Genomic DNA, 19,996 nt, shown 5'->3' on the forward strand with positions numbered 1-19,996 from the left:
ATATAATCCTTTCCCCCAGTAATAAAGTACATAAATTTTAAAATTAATTTAAGAAAGACTCAGGTTTGCAGAAAATGGTAGAGAAACCATTTTCTCCTTCTAGCCGTGGGGAAAGGGGCTGAGTGGAGAACTGTGAAGAAACTGACTTTAGTTTTTTCTGACACAGGGCAGTACAAGACATCTAACTCATACTGAGTTTAAACCTAGAGTAGGGCACAAAAGCCAACCTCAGCACACTCTGAATAATGGAACAGCTGACACTGACGGCACGCTTGCTCAGGGCTGCGTGCTGACTGTTACTCTGAAGTCGCCACCGCAGGGTTACGAAGCGGGGAGCAAAATCATGTGAAAGTTCACAGGTGAGGAACTCGGAGGAGGGAAAGGAGGAGTGGGAATTAGATGGTTATCAATAGTTTTAATAATTCAATTCCTCTTGTCCTTGACTATTCAGAGCCTTGGTTCTGAAGAGATTAGTGTCTAAAACTCCCCAAGGAAACTAAAATTTTAAGCTAGAGAAGAAGCCAGAATACCACAGTCTAATTGGGCCTGTGTGCAATTCGAGGGGCAGGAGTCCTGACTCTCTGGAGTGACAGACGCAGTGCTTAAAGCTCATGAGAAGCAGAAAGTCAAGTCCGGTCTTTCTACACAGAAGAGCCGCCTGGGCTTCAGAGGCTCCCACGCTCTCTCCACAGACTGCTTAGTCCCACCTCCAGCACTCTCCTTGGCCTCCTCCCCTCCTCATACCACTACAGCCCCCCACGCTAAACCTCTTCCCCCTCCTTCTCTCAAATCCCACGGTATTTAACAGCTTGACAGGCACACATTACAAGGTTACACGGCTTCTAGCTTGTCCTAAGGGCTCTTCCACACAAGCCTTAAAAACAAAATACTTCATATTGCCAAATTCAAGCTGAACACCTAACAGATGGACCGATGCTGCTATCAGCCCAAGCAAGGGAGTTAAGCCACATCCCTACCAAGGTCCAGCAAATCTGAGACACCACAAACACACTTTCTAAGACTCAAGTCACCAAGAGTACAGGTCGGAACCTTCTGAATTAGCACACATGTCAAAGTTAATCCTATTGGTCAGCCCTCCACAACCTGGCCTTGTTTTTCTTCTAGGCTCAGAAATTTGTCATCTGGGAGCACCAGAGAGCACTCGGTTGATATCAGAGCTACTCTGCCATTAATTCAGCCCAGGGAAGAGAAACAAGCATGGATATGCTTTTCGGGGGTGACAACCAAACAAGGTAAGAGCCATCTTTTACATCAGTGATTTCTCTTATCAGGTAGGACACTGTACTGTGAACTGTTTCTGAAACAGAGTACATTCAGCTAGAAAGGCTTTCCCCCTTGATACAGAGCCCAGACTGCCCAAGTAACAAAGCCACGCATGCCGTACCTCAGACCCATCTGCGTTGAAGTGGTCCAGTGCCTGTTTTCGGATTTCTCCCTTGATGGAACCATCCAGACGCTGTAAAAATAAACCACGAGAAAATCATAAGGTAGGAAAATCAGCTGCACTCAAAATAGAACAGAAGACTTGAAACCTTCCTCACTCCAACACCCTCTGAGTAAAAATAACCAGAACACACTGGCCAAGTGCCGTCCAGGGGCTGTGCTTGAGCAGCACACCCAACATGCCCCAAGCTCTCTGGTTACACACTCAAGCTCAGAAGCTTCTGGTTCTGAGGGCCACCTAGGTCCATCCAAGGATGAGAATTGCCGCTAGGACATAAGGAGAAAGACGGCAACCACGCTGTGCTTAGAGGCTTTGTCTGATTCTCCATCCGTGGGTACTCAAGAAATCAGGAAACACTACCACTGCTCACCTCACAATTAGCTCCTGCGGAAAAGTGACGCTCCTAAGTTAATATGGCTGAAAGCTGCCCTCATGTTAACTGCTATATACAGCAAAAAATCCTTTACATAATTTTGTTTGGAAGACATTTCCCCACAATACTGAAAACATTCAGCTGGTCATATACCCCAGCTTTTCCAAAAACTAAAGCATTCAAGCAGCCAAAATGTATCCTCAAGAGAGCCTCTGGCATTTCCCAGCACATACAATTCTTACATTAGACTGTATGTCAACTCTAGGTCCAAAACAATGTCACTGTAGAGATACCATAACATGTGGATACTGAAGAATTACTACCTGTACACTGTATATAAAGCATTTCTCACTCTTTAAAATCATTTTAATATTGCTGCCCCTTAATCACCACTTGAGACAAACTATCTCATTTTACAGAGGGCAAAACCGACCAGACAGATGTTGTCCGCTAGCCAGTCATCAGTGGCGGGGCGGGGCGGGATCTGGAAGGACCCACAGCTCAGCGCTCTGCCCACCAAACCCAGAGCCACCTTAACACAGGCAGAATCACATGTGGGAACCCCCTTTCTTCTTTCTGACTACCAAGTCTACCTGACAGCCCTGACCCAAAGATAAGTCTTGAAATCAGAAAACCCAAATGCCCTCTTTTTAGTATTCTCACTAAGCGAAGGCAACAGGCATGATAACCTAAGCAGACACCAGACTACTCACTCCCTAGAGAAAAAAGTAACATCTTATTTCACTGATGCCAAATGATGAGCCAGACCTGAAAGCAGCCAGGGATCAGATGTACTGAAAGATCACTGACTCTTTCTGCTGTGCTATTTCTGATAATAACCACAGTATCAAGACAGCTGCTGAAAGACCACACCAGGTATTATGGATGTTAACTAGGCCTTTCAGGGTACTCTGAAAGACAATCTGCACTGAGTTTTAAAGCTTGGTCTTCTTAGAATCACTAGCTTCAAGTATCTTCAATATCAGCCTAACTGCATTAGTTCATCCAAAACTAAAGAAAAAACTTATGTAATAATGTTAGGCCAAATAAATTGCACACATGCCTATACACAGATTACAGATAAGTTTTTGTTTTTTTATTGTCTAACATGCAGAAAAATATTATGCTAAAGAAACTCCTTCTTCCTCCTTATTTTTCTCCTAATCTTACTGGAGATTAATGAATGAAGACGAAAACTCTTAATTTTACAAAAGTAAAATTAAGACCCTCCTGGACTCTTAATCTCAATTTGTTTCAAACAAGAAAACTCTTTGTTTTCTACCTGAGGATAATTTAACAAGCAAAGCATACAACCCAAGAGGGAGGGAGGGAGGGAGGAAGGGAGAGACCCTAAGTACCGAGCATCCTTACCTGGAAAGGGTAGTGCTTAATAGTCAGGTACTCAGCCAGGATATCCAACATCCTCACCATCTGAGAGAAGATAAGGACTCTGTTTCCTCTTTCTCGAAGTCTTGTCAACAGTTTATCTAATAGAATCAGCTTCCCACTGCTTCTGATCAGGGACTGAAGAACGAAAAGACACGATCATGATCAAAAGGATACTTCAATCTGCCCTTCACCTCTAAGAGTTCATATTTTTAAAATCATCTTAAAGCTTCTGGAAGCCTTCTGCAATCTAACTGACAAGCAATTCCTAAAATGCTCTTTACCTGGTATCTGTGACAATATACTTTCCAGATTTTTCCTAGCTATTTGGTTTTCCTCACCTGTTTTTAAAGCTTCTTTTGATGCTCCTTGAAGAGCCATCAGGGAGGAAAAGGAGTGTTTTGAGTAAAAGCATCTACAGAAATTAAACTGTCCTTAAGAAACTAATTACAAACAAGGTAGGCACACACCAGAAGAACTTCCTGTCCATTTTCCCTTTCGTTTTCCTCAGGGGGCTTAATCAGGTGACAGTGGTTGCAGCATTTCTTCAGTTCCATCACAATATTAAGGAAGCCAGATGTGCTGCCTCTTGTTCCTTTGGCGAGAGCCTTGTAATTCCTGGTCAGAATCCATCTGCAAAGTAAGACAATAATGGTATTATCAGATGCAAAGGAAGAGAACAGGGCATACCAGAAGATTATAAAAGGAAACACTATGACTGAGGGCATGGGGGCAGAGGGGAACTGAAAAGGCGAGGAAGGGCGCTTTACCTTCTGCCACCTCAGCAGGAGCCCTCACACACCTCCAGAGTCAGACCATTCAACATTCTATCAGGTATTCAACCTGGCTGAGCACAGGAATATTCAACCTGGCTGAGCACAGGAATATTAAGAGAGGATAATAACAATAAAAAAACTGATGTATGATGCAGGGAGCTCAATGATTAAGGTGCTATGGGACAACCTATAGGGATGGGATAGGGTGGGAGGTAGGAGGGAGATTCAAGAGGGAGGGGACATATGTATACCTATGACTGATTTATGTTGATGTATGGCAGAGACAAACACAATATCCTCCAATTGAAAGGAAGTACTTTTTTTTTTTAGAAAGCCAAGGCAAAAAAAAAAAAAAAAAAATATATATATATATATATATACTAGAACATATATTTCATTTATATATTTCACATAAACAATGACTGTCACTGAAGCTGTCTTTAATATAGTATAAAAGTGGAAATTAAGCTATCACAAATTAGAAAATCAGTTAAATAAATGAGATGTATCAAAGACAGAAGCTACATATCCATTTAAATTGTGTAAAAGGGAGTTTTACAGAATATGGTGCTCATGATGAGTGTGTTTTACAACTCAGTTTGGAAAGAAGGGAGGACGGGGTGCGTGAACATTCACACATATCCAAATAAGCTCTAACCACAAACCCCAAAATATGAGAAGCACTTTTCTTCTGCACTGTGAAATTTCTTTACGCTTTCAGCAATCACATGTTTTAGGAACCCATCTCAAAGAGGGATGGCTCAAAGACTACAGCACTATTTATAAAAGTTAAGATTTGGAACTATCCAAATGTCCATCACTAGGGGACTAGTAACAAACTTTTCCACAGATCCACTATGCGGTTGTAAAAAGGAAGGGCTGTCTGCCTCTGTACACCACTGTGGAGTGTTCCCAGCACAGCTGTCTGGCATCAGTAAGTGAAAAAAGTAAGGTACAGAAAACTGCACAGTGTGCTACCATCTGTATAAGAAGACAAAAGGCCCGAAGAAGCTAGCGTGTATCTGCTTCTATTTTAAAAATTAAAAATAAAGGAAAGATAAACACTAAGACTTTTAAATATAACAGTAATCATTACCTAAGGAGAAGAGAAACTGGAATGGAGGAGACAAGAATGAAGGCAGGTCTTTGAACAGGCCAGACTTGGCAGTTTTGGCTTTGGAGCTCTGTTAACTATTAGTAATGATCAACACAATTAAACAAAGCAATTCCTTAAAAATAAATTTCCCTCTCTCCGACCACAAATAAACTGCTATTTAAATCTGTGTTGAGACTTCACTAAAAAAGGCAGTTTACCTGTCAGTTCTCTCTCTCATGTGTTCCTGGCACTGATCTTAATCCCAGTTGGGCCTGACTCAGCCAATGACTTACTTGTAATACTGTTTCTGAAGGGCTGACATCTCCACTCTGAGAATCTGTTCCACTTTGGCAGGAAGAGATTTCTCCACATCTTTCTTCACTCTTCGGAGAAGGAAAGGCTCTAGCACCTTATGAAGACTCTGATAGCCATTCTCTCTCCCTTTCCCATGGTCTTCTTCAAAATCTTCCCAGAACTCAAACCTAGAGATAAAACAGAACAGTGTTACTCAATTACACAGAAAAAAAAAAAAATTTTTTTTCCCAATTAAAATTTCTTTTTTAAGGAACCAACTAGAAAAAAAAAAAAAAGTCCGTTAAAAAAAATGAATCTTCCCTATAAGGATAAATAAATTTTATCTTTCACTAGCTCTTGAATATAAGAGCAGGGAAAACAAAAGGCAAGGAAAAATCAACTGAAACAATTTCATAAGTCTATACTGGATAATAGCAGGTTTCCAATTCTGAGACTGGATCCAGGGTTCACAAAATATTTCAGTAAATCATGCAATTAGTACATAAGTAACAAGTTATTGTGATAAAATGTTAGGCAGAAAATTAATCATAAGCTATCATTTAATAAGCTGCAATTTACAGGGAAAACAATATTCAGAGATAAAAGAATAATTAGTGGTGGTATCACCAAATGTAAAAACTATATCGTTTCCATCAGTCATCCTTACTGCCCACAGATTTAAAAGTTAATAGATCACAATGACAATCAACCACACAACAACCCCCAGACAAGAAGAATGATGTAAGTGATACAAATTTAATACTAACAGAACTTGGAGGCACAAAATTTATCAATGAAATTTAAAAACAAGTCACCCATAACAAATTCTGCCTGGACTCTACAGATCAAAGTTTCTCCTGTGTAAATATTAATTCAACCATCTTTCAATCACTAAAGGACCTGTGGCAGAAATTCAGTATGGGACACTATGATCAAAGCTCTTTCAAAAATAAAAATTGAAAAAAGTTTCTTTCATGGGGCTTAGAAAAATATAAGCTTGCTGACTTGCCAAATGAAAGCCAAGAAAGCACTTGGAAGAAGCTGCTTAGTTCTGTGTACAGACTGAAGCTCAGTGGGTGAGATGAGGCCCTGCTGTGCTGAGGTCAGCCAAGTCCCGGAATTATAAACTCAGGACTTGACACTACCTAGAGCTACCATGTAATGAGATCTCTGATAAGAGAGAAAGTCAAATGCCAGCACTGCCTCTGGGCACAAGGATGTTAACTGTCTGCTGCCATTTCTGATCTCAGGAACGGCCAAGCATGCCATCAGGCACCAGGAGCATCAGTTTCAAGCCCAGTGACACCTGGCAATGCCTGAAACAACCACGTTCAGAGAGGCAGAGAAAACAACCTTTAGAGGTAGCGATCTGAGAATACCATTAAAGCTTCTCCCTCGACAAACCGAAGGCACACTGTATTCTGCCATACTGCTATGAAAAATAAGAACATAAATTGAAGAATTAAAACTGATAAGAGGATTAAAAGGAACAATGTAAAAAATGAGGTATCTCAACAGCATCTCAACGCAAAATGTATGAGGCAACTGGAAATGAAAGACCATTCCTATACATCAGGCTACTTTCTGAAGAGCTGGGAGATAAATAATTTCAAGGGAATGTTTTAATTCACATTAACACATTTTAATTAAAACTACACTAGTCTAAAAACTTAATAAACTTTTTTTTAAAACAAGACTTACTGCTCCTACTGTTTTAGGCAACAAGTATTTTCACCCACCTAGTGTATTCTTATTGCATTAAAAAAGTTAGTATGAGATATTATTTCTTAGATATATACTAAGTTATTTACAAACTGCCTATGGCTGCTTTCTGTCTATACAGCAGATGAGTAGTTGTGACAGAGACCATATGCCTAGTTGAAATGTTGACTACCAAGTTCTTTAAGAAAAATGTGCTGGTCCATGCAGTGGACAACTGTCAGTTTGTAATACCATGGATATAAAAGGTATACCGTCATCATGGTGAACTTATAATGATACCACATCACAGCCTATAGAGTCACTATTTTAACTATTCCTCTGTTAATCAACTTCTGTATTTATTTAACATATGCCTCTCACCGAAGTAGAAACAATTCTGCATTTTCCAGACCTTGGGATTTTGCATAAACAGAAGCTCACTCTAATGAGGAACAACAAAGAAGAAAATTAAATCAAAGCAGGGAGAACAGTATACTAGAAGTCCTGTGATAAATATGTGAAAGGAAAAGTGCAAAAAAATTCACAGACTGGACTAGACAGCAGAAGCAAAACAACAACAACAAAACACTAAGAGGTGAAAATCTCCGAAAATACTCTATCAAACTAAGTTATTTTGTAGGGTGGGTATGAAATACACATTTGCACATGATTATGTGTATACGCTGAATTCTTTGATGTAGTCGTAGCTCTTTCTCGCTTTAAAAGCAAGCCCCATACTTTGCAAAAACACTACATACAGAACACAGTGGCTCAATGATATGTGTCTCTAGTAAGGGTAGTAACCATAGACAGTAAGGGTGGGCTCCTGGTCAGAGTCGCTATGCAGAAAAGGCGACTGGATCGACTCTGCACAAAGGAAATGCCATCTCAGCTGGTTAAAAAGAACAGTAACTTTTGGATGCTGAGAACAATGGCCTATCACAGCTGAGGAAGGGAAAGTCCGGAAGTTATGTGAGTAAACCTCTCTTCTGTACAATGACGTTTCTTCAGCGGATCACTTCCCTAAAAGGAACACACGGTTGTAGAGAGCCGTAATGAACCTCAGGACCTACCACAAAGGGTAGGGGGAAATACAGGATTTGTTGTCCACACAGCAAGTTCAGATGGAAATAAAGGAAAATCTAAACTCCTTAACTAATGGATTTCCTTCTTACACATACACCTTCGTGAAAAATGATTTTTTTAAATGTCTGAAAATAATAATGTTTTAAAAACAAAGTTTACAGAGAAAAAGCTCTCTTACACATACACATGCTGATACACACACACGCATACACACACATACACAAAGTACATCCCTTAACTCCAATCCACCCTCCAATAATTACCCAACTGGCCACATGGAAAACTTTGGCAAACACTAACTGAATGATCATCTCTAGTGGAAAAAAGTAATTCAAAATTCCTCTCTTCAGTTATAAAAACAAAAACATAAAACTTTTTTCCCAAAATGTAGCCCATGCTGGGTGGAATGCTGCAGTTGCTTAAGAGCATCAAAAAATTAATTATGACCATTTAGGAGTCAAAATCCCTACCATCCACCTCGCTAGCCAAGAACAAAAGGACAAATCTTAGCTAGCCATTCACTGGAGGAAACTAAGCATCACGTTTCTTTCTCTAGAAAATGAGCACATAAGTTCCCACAGGCCTCAAGGTTCCTACTATGCAGAATACTTCTACTTCATCTCTATGGTGCTATGAAGAATGCACTATTTCTCTTTAGAATTTGAAGTTTAAAGACATGGGCCTGGGTCACAGAAGACCAGAGATTGGCCTCAGTCTATCCACTTATTAACCATATGATATGAGACATATCGATCTCAGTCTATCCAGTTATTAACCATATGATATGAGACACATTTTTCATCATCTAAGGCGGCATATTCTCACTACAATCTGAGGCTAAACATACACAGTATATCAATAGTCAGATACAAGAAAACAATATGAAAACTCTAATATACTTGAAAATTCTCTTATCCATTTCAGAAAACAAAGATCACTAATAAGTGATACCCCCACTGTTTCTAAACTTTCATTCATCATCTGTTTTATAGCACGCACATTTTGAAAAACACACTGTATAAAAACATGGGCTTCTGCTAATACATGACGGACAGGGTATTCATTACAGAATGGACAATAGAATGTTTAAAAAGAGAAGGGGGAAACTGCCTCCCTCCTCAAAAAGGTGGCTGCTATTGACTTACAGAGCTCTGTCGGAGGAGCAGAGGAGCAGGTGAGCAGCAAATGGGACAGGCGAAAGATCAGCAATGAGACTGGGGAGAGGGGGAAGGATGGCAGAACGGGCAATGCGGGGAGGCAGCAGGAACTCTCTCAAGTAGTGCTTCTCAAGGTGGTGACTTCACCCCTCTGGGGTACACTCGGCAATGTCTGGAGACATTTTTGGTTGTCACAACTGAGGAAGGGGGATCACTCCTGGCATGGAGTAGGTAGCGGCCATGGATGCTGAACACCATAAAATGCAAAGGAGAGCCACCCCCCACTTTGCAAAAAAAGAATTATCCAGCCCAAAATGTCAACAGTGCTGAGGTTAAGAAACTCTGTTCCAAGAGAAGGCAGAGGAAGGAGGGGTATAGAGGGGGGCCTCCTCTCTCACAAGTATACTATAGTGAGGATGCCTTCAAAAAAAGGAAATAGTCTAAGCCTTTTCTAAAACTGCTGTAGTAAGAGCATAATCAGAGCAGTCAAGCTTCTCTGTCTTCTGAGGAGTCTTAAACTATTCTTCAAAACTAAAGGTGAAAAGAGAACAGCACAGACAAATGAAGACAGAATTTGTGGGTAGAAGGCCTGCTTTACAAGAAATACTAAATAGAGCCCTTCAGGCTAAAGTGACACCTGACGGCAACTTAACTGCACAAGAAGAAATGAAGATCACTAAAAGATGATAAAGTAAAATGGTAAGTAAGACTGTATAAATATATTTTCTCTTTTCTTAATTTCCTTCAAACACAAGCCTGAATAAAGCAATCATTTTATCACTGTATTCTTGGGTTTAAAACAATGAAGGAGGAGAAAACAGAGCTATACTGCAGAAAAGTTGCTATATTTTACCAGAATTAAATCAGTATTAATTTTAAGAATATTTTGGTAAGATGTATACACTAAACACCTTGGAGCAACCACTAAAAACTATTTGTTGAAACAAAAGAAGTCAGCAAAGAAAAAAGCAAAGGAACAAAAAAGAAATAAGACATATAGAGGGAAAACAAAACAGACATAAATCCAACCATATCAATAATTCTACTAAATGTGAATGAACTAAGTACTCCAATCAAAAGGCAGACATTATCTTACTAGAGAAGAAGGAAAATCCAACTATATGCTGTCCACAGGAGCCACATCTTAAAGAAAGATACAGGGCGAAAGTAACCAATGGAAGCAGTACACTGTGCAGACAGTCGTCAGGAGAGGGCTGAGGAGCTAGAGATCAAAGCAGACCCAGAGAGCGAGAAGCAGCACTGGAGATGAGGAGGGCCGTGCTATAATGGTAACAAGGTCAATACATCAGAAACAAACAACAAATACTGGTTTGGCCAAAAAGTTCATTTAGAGTTTTCTGTACGATGTTATGGAAAAACTCAAATGAACTTTTGGTCAACCCAACATAAATGTGCACACATCTAACAACAGAACCCCCTAACTGACAGAACTGAAAGAAGTAGGTCATTCAACAACTGTAGTTAAATATTAAAACACTTCACTCAATTACTGATAGAACTACTACACATGGGGTCGGCAAGATACGTAGGAGACTGTTAACAAAGGTGACTGAACAGACACAGAATTCTACCCAGCAAAGGCCGAATAAACATTTTTCAAGTATACATGGAATATCCTCAAAAATAAAAAACATACTAGACTATAACAAATAGTTCATTTAAAGCATGTGCTCTAAGACAGAAGTAAACTACAAATCATTTTTTAAAAAAAAGAAACCCATGTACAAAAGAAAAAATCAAAAGAGCAATTCAAAAACAGGTGAAAATGAATTAAAACAAAAACAGAAGATAGCAACATTTACGGGCTGCAGCTATAGCAGTACAGGGAGGGAATCTGTATCTTTAAGTACCTATATTGGGAAAAGGAAGAAAAGATCTTAAATCAATAATCTAAGCTTCCATCTTAAGAAAATAGAAAACAAGAAAACTAAATGAAAAGCACAGGGAGACAATAATAAAAATGAGAGTGGAAATAAATGAAATTCTAAATAGAAAAAACAAAACAAACCAATAACCTCCAAAGCTGCTGTCTTTGAAAACATCCCTAATATTGATAACTTTTACCTATTATAAAAAGACCAAGAGATAAGACACAAATTACCATAATCAAAGTATTACTTAGATCAGTATTGATTCTTAAAAAATTAAAAGGATTATTAGGAAATACTAGCTTTATGCCAACAAACAAAACAATTTAGATGAAATACACTAATTCTTAAACACAAATTAACAAAACAAAGTCAAGATGAAACAGAAAACCTGAACAGACCTATAACTAGAAATGGAAATACTCATTAAAAATTTTCTCACAAAGAAAAGCCAAAGCTCACAAGGCAACACTGGCGAATCCTATCAAATATTTTTAAAAGTAATACAAATCTTAACCAATTGTTTCAGAAAATAAAGGAGGGAATACTATACAATTCATTCTATGATCCTGATACCAAAGCCAGAAAGAAAGACATCACTAAAACAAAAAACAAAAAAACTAGGTACCTCAGGAACAAAAATGGAAAAATCTTTAACAAAGTATTAGCAAACTGAATCCAGAAACAGAAAAAGGATTCAACATTACGACCAAGTCAGATTTATCCCAGGAATGAAAGACTGACAATAGCCAAAAGGTAACTAATGCTCTATACCACACGGGTGGAATACAGAACAGATATCACATGGTCACCTCCACAGGCACAGAAGAGCAACACATGACAAAATCCAACACAACTCAAGAGCTCGTAAAAACTCTTCAAAAACCAGGAGCACAAGAAAATTTCCTCAACCTTATAAAGGGTACCTAACAAAAATCCTGCAACAGCCTACTCCCACCAACTCTACTCAACATGGAAAATTCTAGCCAATACAGTAAGAAAGAAATAAAAGGAATCTACCTACACTGGAGAAATGAGGTACTACAGCCTTAAGAGAAGATGTGAGTCTAATAAAGAACTTCCATCTAGACCACTTTTAAAAAATTAAAAACCTCTTCAACTCATTAAGGGTGCTGCTACATGGCGGAGTAGAAGGATGTGCACTCATCTTTTCCTGTGAGAACACCAAAATCGCAACAAGCTGTGGAACAACCATTGACAGGAATATGTTGGAACACAACAAAAGATACCCCACGTCCAAGCACAAAGGACAACAAGGTAAACAATTTAACTTAAAAATGGGTGGAAGACTGAACGGACATACGACCAAAGGTACACTAATGGCCAATGAACACATGAAGAGATGTTCAGCACTACTAGTCATTATAGAAACGCAAGTCAAAACACAATGAGATACCACTATTTGCCCACCAGAATGCTGGAATCCAAAAGACTGACAATACACCAAGTATCAGCAATGATAGAAATGAAAAAATTCCAACATTTCTGATGGGAATGTAAAAAGGTAGAGTCTCTTTGGAAAACAGCCGGTAGCTTCTTAAGAAGTTAAATATATACTTTATGAATAACGCAGCAATTCCACTCCCATGTATACAGTCATTAACAAAATAGCCCCAAACTGAAGCAACCCAAACATCCATCAACTGGTGTATAGAATGGAATATGACTCCATAATAAGAGAATAACTCCTAATAAATTCTATAAATTCTATAACATGGGCGAATCTCAAAATAATTATGCTAAGTAAAAGAAGCCAAAAACAAAAGATTACTTATTAGGATTCAATTTAGATGAAATTTTTAGAAAAGGTACATCTCTAGAGATGAAAACTGTTTAGTGACTGCCTAAAGCTAGAAGTTGAAGCAGAGATTAACTACAAACAGGCAAGAAGGAATTTTTTGCGGTGAGGAACATATTCTAAAGGTAGACTGTGGGGATGGCTGCACAATTCTATAAATTTACTTAAAAAAAAAAATTGACTTGTATACTTAAAATGGTACATTCCACGGTTGTTGCCGTTTTTCAGTCATCCAGTCTGTCTGACTCGTTGCGACCCCATGGACTGTAGCACGCCAGGCCTCCCTGTCCCTTGACATCTCCCGTACCACATTCTATGGTACATACATTATATTCCCATAAGCTATTTCCTTAGGCTGTCCAAAACATGCTGTGCTCAGTTTATGGCACAGAGTAAGCACTCAAGTCTTCTCCAAATTAAAAAAAAAAAAAAAAAAGTGGCGCTTCATCTATTAACTTGACAATTCTTAATTGAACTGTTTACTGTATGCCACGTACTATTCTAGGTCTGTGGACCACAGATGAATAAACAAACAAGATCCCTGCTACTTCTAAATGCATAATTTAATGGCACAGGATCAGTGAGGAAATAAATGGGGGGGGGGGGGGAAGGTGACATATAGAAAATGAAACGGGGTGTGGAAGATAAGCATGTCCAATAAGGAATTTCAGGTTTGCTGGTCATGTAAGGTAAGGCAAAGGTATTAATAAGTGACTTCCCCTCTGAAGATGAGGAGAAAGAATATTCCAGACAAAAAGAATAGCAATGCTTGGACCCACACATATATGGGCAGGTTATCTTTGACAAAAGAGACAAGAATATACAATGGGAAAGGACAGTTTCTTCAACAAGTGGCACTGGAAGACGTGGACAACTATGTGCAAAAGAATGAAATAGAGCGCTTCCTACCACCACACACAAGGATAAACTCGAGACGGATCGAAGAACGAAATAGAGCACTTCCTACCACCACACACAAGGATAAACTCGAGATGGATCAAAGAACGAAATAGAGCACTTCCTACCACCACACACAAGGATAAACTCGAGATGGATCGAAGAACGAAATAGAGCACTTCCTACCACCACACACAAGGATAAACTCGAGATGGATTAGAGACCTAATTTTAAGACCGGAAGCCGTAAAACTCTTAGAAGAAAACATAGGTAGAACACTGTGACATAAATCATAGCAAGATCCTTTATGACCCACCTCCTAGAATCATGGAAATAAAAACAAAATAATTAAATGGGACCTAATTAAACTTAAAAGCTTTTGCACAGCAAAGGAAACTATAATCAAAGTGAAAAGACAACCCTCAGAATAGGAGAAAGTAATAGCAAATGAAACAACTGACAAAAGAATTAATTTTCAAAATATACAAGCAGCTCATACAATACTCAATACCAGAAAAACAAACCACCCAATCAAAAAGTGGACAGAAAGATCTGAACAGACATTTCTCCAAAGAAGACATACAGATGGCCAATTAACGTATGAAGAGATGTTCAACATCACTCATTATTAGAGAAATGCAAATCAAAACCACAATGAGGGATCACCTCACCACAGACAGAATGGCCATCATCAAAGAATCCACGAACAAGTACTGGAGAGGGTGTGGAGAGAAGGGGGCCCTCCAGCGCCGTGGGTGGGATGTCAACTGACACACCACTGTGGGAGATGGCACGAGGGTTCCTTTAAAAGCAGGAGTAAAGCCACCATGTGACCAGCAGTGTCACTGCTAGGCACATACCCCGAGGAAACCCAAACCCGAAAAGACACACGGACCCAGTGTCCACTGCAGCACTGTTTACAACAGCCAAGACACCGAAGCAGCCCCGACGTCCATCAACAGACGGATAAAGCAGCTGTGGTACACACACACAATGCCCATAAAAAGGAACACATCTGAGTCAGTTCTAATGAGGTGGATGAACCTAGAGCCTACTGTACAGAGTGGAGTAAGCCAGAAAGAGAAAAACAAATATCGTATATTAACACATATCCACGGAATCTAGAAGGAAGGTACTGACGCATCTGTTCACAGAGCAGCAATGGAGAGGCAGACAGAGAGAAGAGACTTATGGACAAAGGTGGGAAGAAGCAGAAGAGGGTGGGATGAATGCAGAGCAGCATGGAGGCGTGCACACCAACATTCGTAAATAGACGGCCAATGGGAACGTGCTGTATGACTCAGGGAACCCAAACTGCGGCTCTGTGATAACCTAGAGCGGGGAACGGGTGAGAGGTGGGAGGGAGGGGACATATGTACACCTGTGGCTAATTCATGTTGACATATGACAAAAATCAAAACAACATTGTAAACCAATCATCAATCAACTAAAAACAATAATAAAATAAAATAAAGAAAAGAATAGCAATGCTTGGCTTGTTAAAGGAACCAGAAGATAGCCAGAATGGCTGGAGCACAATTAGTGGTGGAGAAAATGCTAAGATGGGTCAGATGCTGAGTAGGGTATTCCACATTAGGGTAACAATTTAGATTGCAAGTATCATCAAACACCATTGGATAATTTTAAAGTTTTATGAAATGTACATACCATCTCTCCCACAAAAATCTTTTCAGTAAAGACATCCCACAATTCTTTAAATAGGTAATTGTAACAAATCTCAAGTTGATGCTTTTACTATCAAAAGCTTAGATTTAGGATATTTTATTTTCAGATTGTATACCTTGTATACGCCATTCCAATTATATTGATGACCTTATAGCTACTGGGAGAAGGTATGAAATGTTTTCTATTTATCAACTATTTCCTCCAAAGCATTAAACAATTCAAATGCTTGGTAGACAACATGCTTTCTTCCTTAACAGACTGATTTCTGAGCTTTCTATCATTTGTTATAAAACATTTCACACTTTTATTGCTGCCTCAGTTCCATGCTTTGCTTTCCCCAGACCATGCCATCTGTTTTCCCTAAGGTCTGCTAAAAAAGTTAAAAAGCATTGGCATTTCAGACATTCTAGCATCTTTTGAAATACATAGGAAGGAGCTTACTTCTCCGGCATAATAAAGTGCAGCAAGGACCAGAGCTCTTTGAGGGAATTCTGAAGAGGGGTCCCCGTAATCAGGAGCCTATGGTTGGACTTGAAATCAATCAGAGTTTTATACAATAAAGAGTCATCATTCTTCAACCGATGGGCTTCATCCACTCCCAGAAAGGCCCAGTTAATACTGCCCAGCACAGTCTAAAGTAAAAACAAAACAGAACGAGCCACCAGGTCAGAAGGGAACCTAAAAATACTTTCAAGTGTTAATCATCTCTGTACAAATACCATCACAAAGGTTTACACAGAAACATTTATTCTTCACTGACTTAAAAGTACGTAAGACTCTTCTGTTTATTCTCTTAGCTGCCAGACTGGTGTTTACGCTAAACAGCAGGTCATCCTCTAAAACCTACAGGGGGTCTTTCAGGTATCGCTGCATGCCTCAAAGCAAAAACATAAAAACTGGTATGCTGGGCAAAAACAACACAAAAACAAAACTCATGATTTTGCAGTCTCTCCTTAATTAAGATTCTTCTCTGCCTATTCTCCATCCCAACCCTGAAAGCACAGAAACACCAAGAGCCACAAGCTACTACAAGCCACAGCTTGTAAACAAGCTGAACTTGCTTACACCTATCATCATCAATGGGATCACTTGGCACATACATTTCATAGTAACGGTAGAAGGAGATAATTTAAAGAGCTTCATTTTTCTGTCCTCTTCACAGAGACCATTCACAACGTCTGTTCTGGAGAAGTGCTTAACAATAAGATGGCAAATGCCTGAGAGGCACTCAAGACCAGCTTCCAATGACTGACCAGAATCTCCTATCAGGTGTGGGCCTCAATCCCCTTTCATCCTGTCTTATTCAATTGGCTTAGGTGACCCAAGGTCCCATTCGACTGTAAGGTTCTAGGGTTTTTTTATATATATATAACCTTAACATTCTTCATGGATTTTCTGTTCTTCATTTGTTGGCTTTTTTAAATAAAAACAGAAAAATAACATGGCAAGGGGGAGGCAGAGACCACACCATTTGGACAAGTTACACTCCTGGGTTACCAATTACACACCTTATCTTTTAAGAGGATCTCATATGTTGTTATAAGCGCATTGAACTTTAGCCTTTTGGTCTGAGAGTGAATCCATTCATATTCTCGTATCTATAAGAGAAAATAGAAATTAAGACACAATTTCTACTTTAAGCCTTCTATATAATCACCAAGTCTTATGACAGATGCAACAAAATATGCCAAATAAAAAATTAAATCTAATTAGAACTTAATGAATACCTAATACATTCTAAACTGATCTAAGCAACCAAAGTACAGAGCAATACAAGTTAAAATTAAAAGATCTATTACTGAGCAGCAAAAACTTTATTGCCAGAATTCAAACAGTCTTCTCTCCATATTCCCCCACCCCAATACATTTGAGAAAAAAATGCATTTCATGAGTAATTAAACCCTGGTGACTTGAACTTATCTAGAGATCTTCCAGAAGGAGAATTTTCTTAAGGAAATATAATTTGATTATTCTTTGGGTAGGGCATACTTTTATTAGTAAATAAAACAAATTCCAACTTCTGACTTGGTCAGAAATTTCATTAATCATATAGCAGTAAGATGTGGCCCCCAATAAGGAGGAAAGGGAGGCTTACAGGATTAAAATACAACCTAGTAAGAATGAAAATAACATCAATGCAAAGAAACATAAAAACTAACACATTCATACAAAAGTACAAAGTACATAACTGGACACCCAGCAAGCACAATGGCCCATGACAAAGCTCCTACAGTTTGGTTATCAAGTTAGGAATGGAGAATGGGTCAAGGAGAGCTTTTGAGAAAATCACCATCAAGTGGGAAGGAAGAACAAAGAAAAGGAGTACTGGGAAGAAAACAAAGTGTACCTGACCCCACAATTATTTAGAGTTCTTTTTCTTTGCCCTCACCTTTCAGTGCAGTGGTGTTTGAAGCAATTCTACATAATCTAGATTTTCTTTTTTAATGGTTAACGGATGGATCAACAAACTGAGGAACTATTATGTACTTAGAAACTCAAAATTAGAGCAAAGAAATCTGTCAGAGTTTAGGTTAGGCAATTTCAATGAAACCATCAGCAACTTCCTAGAAACAGTTCATTCCAACATACATCCAGTGGTGAAAAAGCCCAGGTCTGGGACTGAACACATCCTTGTCCCAACCCCAGCTCTGCCACAGTCCAGCTGGCCTGAGGCCAAGTGTTAACCTCTCTGTCAATTTCCTTCATCAGTTGATTGGAAAGAATATCATCTACTTTAAAGACTATCATAAGGATTATAGGTAATATATATGAAGTACCCAGCACAGGGCCTGGCACACAGTACCATAAAAAATGTTACTCGTTACCAAGAAAAGATCTGTCAAACAAAGATAAACTTAAGCCCCTGTGTTCCAAGTTCCTGATGCTCAAGTTAACTTTGATATCAGACAAATAATTCTCATGTCTGCTGCTCTGAAATAGCTCACCGTCCTTTTACTCCTTTCTTATAAGTTATATAACTGCCCCATTTTTTAAAAGTTAGGAAACAAATTCTAAGAACTAAAGTATTGTCAGTACTATCCCTGTCAAATACTACTAACATTTCATAAGGTGTAAACTCTATCGCATAATCCTTTGTAAATTAAGTGGTCTTCAAAGTCGACAGAAAAGAAAGAAGAAAAACTTAATACTGCAATCCAACTAGGAAAGATTCCCGTTCATGTATAGCTGTTGTTTTTCTTTACAAAGTAAGCATACGTTTTTAAGACTATCAAAATTGTGTTTTTGTGATACAGAAATCTCCCAGTAACAGGGGCATAGCACAGTGTCAGAAGCACAATTTACTAAAGACTATAATAGCTTTAGGTCAATTTCCAAAATACATTTATAACACAGATTCTATCCCAATTCTTTTTGTTTACACACCGTATTTCTGCTCATCAGGTCACCTATGTAAACCACTACGTTAATCTCTGGTGCCCAGATTTCAAACTCCCTCTGCCATGAGGTGAGGGTGGATAAAGGGACGACTATAAGAAAGGGGCCATACAGCTGGTGTTGGTGGAACAGGTAGGAGAGGAATGATATGGTCTGGATGGTCTTTCCTAGGCCCATTTCATCAGCAAGGATTACACTGTTACTTCTGCAGAAAGAAAAAGATAAAAACAAAAAGATCATCAGTTCACAACAAAAAACAAACAAAACAGTACATGCACAAACAGCAGAGGCATCAAGGCCTCACGATATTCCTCAGCAAGTCAGGGGTTTTGAGCCTCAAAAGTCTCTCCTCTCCTCTGCAATCGTCTCCTGCGTCAGAAGACAGCAGGGTAACAAGTAATCTAAGTATAATCGAGGTCTGGATTATTGTAAGAGCCGCTTTCCATCTACCTCTTATAACAGAAGGCAGGTTTGGAATAGGTGTAAAGCACATGCCCTGGGCTCCATCAATGCAGAAGGCAGAGGCAGACGGGCTACCCCAATCCTGGTGAGCCCTACAGCCTGACAGTCACGGGCCCTTGTTCAGACTGCCCACCCATTCCACTGCCTGCCACTGGGCTGCTTAATGCTGTAATCACTACTTTCCAGACCTACATGCCGCAGGTGCACAGAGCTTCCTTTAAACATACTAGTATCTAGCAGGGGTAGGCTGCAGATCAGATCTCTGAATCCTACCCCAGACCTGCTGAATCGGAATATCTGGAAAAGGGCTCAGAACTCTGTATTGTTAACAAGCACTCCTGGATACACTGTAATATGGGTATACTCCTTGGACCACACTTTTGAGACAGACGGCTCTAGAGGACAGGCAGGATTTCAACAGGGTGCTAATAGGAAAGGATTGTCCAGATACTAGGAAAAAACTTTAATTAATTTGAGCTAATTTAAACTTAAAAAAATAGCCAGAGTTAGGAA

At 39.2% G+C, this 19,996-nt stretch overlaps 1 protein-coding gene and 2 long non-coding RNA genes across 8 annotated transcripts in view; 1 reads left to right on the forward strand and 2 right to left on the reverse strand.

Moving 5' to 3' along the window:
* Nucleotides 1-19,996, reverse strand: part of CHD2 (chromodomain helicase DNA binding protein 2) — a 112,092-nt gene that overhangs the window by 47,859 nt on the left and 44,237 nt on the right. For all 6 annotated transcript variants that reach the window (XM_061394299.1, XM_061394301.1, XM_061394303.1 and 3 more), the window contains 7 exons: nt 19,010-19,226; nt 17,134-17,223; nt 16,067-16,257; nt 5,390-5,578; nt 3,695-3,857; nt 3,210-3,362; nt 1,406-1,477 (listed from right to left, as the gene is read on the reverse strand). In XM_061394299.1, the coding sequence (XP_061250283.1) occupies nt 1,406-1,477; nt 3,210-3,362; nt 3,695-3,857; nt 5,390-5,578; nt 16,067-16,257; nt 17,134-17,223; nt 19,010-19,226 (1,075 nt within the window). The remainder of the gene's footprint in view (nt 1-1,405; nt 1,478-3,209; nt 3,363-3,694; nt 3,858-5,389; nt 5,579-16,066; nt 16,258-17,133; nt 17,224-19,009; nt 19,227-19,996) is intronic.
* On the forward strand, nt 551-1,440 carry LOC133234124 (uncharacterized). Its single transcript, XR_009732028.1, has 3 exons — nt 551-1,042; nt 1,126-1,253; nt 1,366-1,440. It is a non-coding gene; the product is annotated as an uncharacterized LOC133234124 (long non-coding RNA).
* Nucleotides 13,638-16,060, reverse strand: LOC133234123 (uncharacterized). The gene is made up of 2 exons (XR_009732027.1): nt 14,003-16,060; nt 13,638-13,947 (listed from the first exon to the last, which is right to left on the reverse strand). It is a non-coding gene; the product is annotated as an uncharacterized LOC133234123 (long non-coding RNA).

Source organism: Bos javanicus, chromosome 21 (genome assembly GCF_032452875.1).
Source record: "Bos javanicus breed banteng chromosome 21, ARS-OSU_banteng_1.0, whole genome shotgun sequence".
Lineage (NCBI taxonomy): Eukaryota > Metazoa > Chordata > Mammalia > Artiodactyla > Bovidae > Bos > Bos javanicus.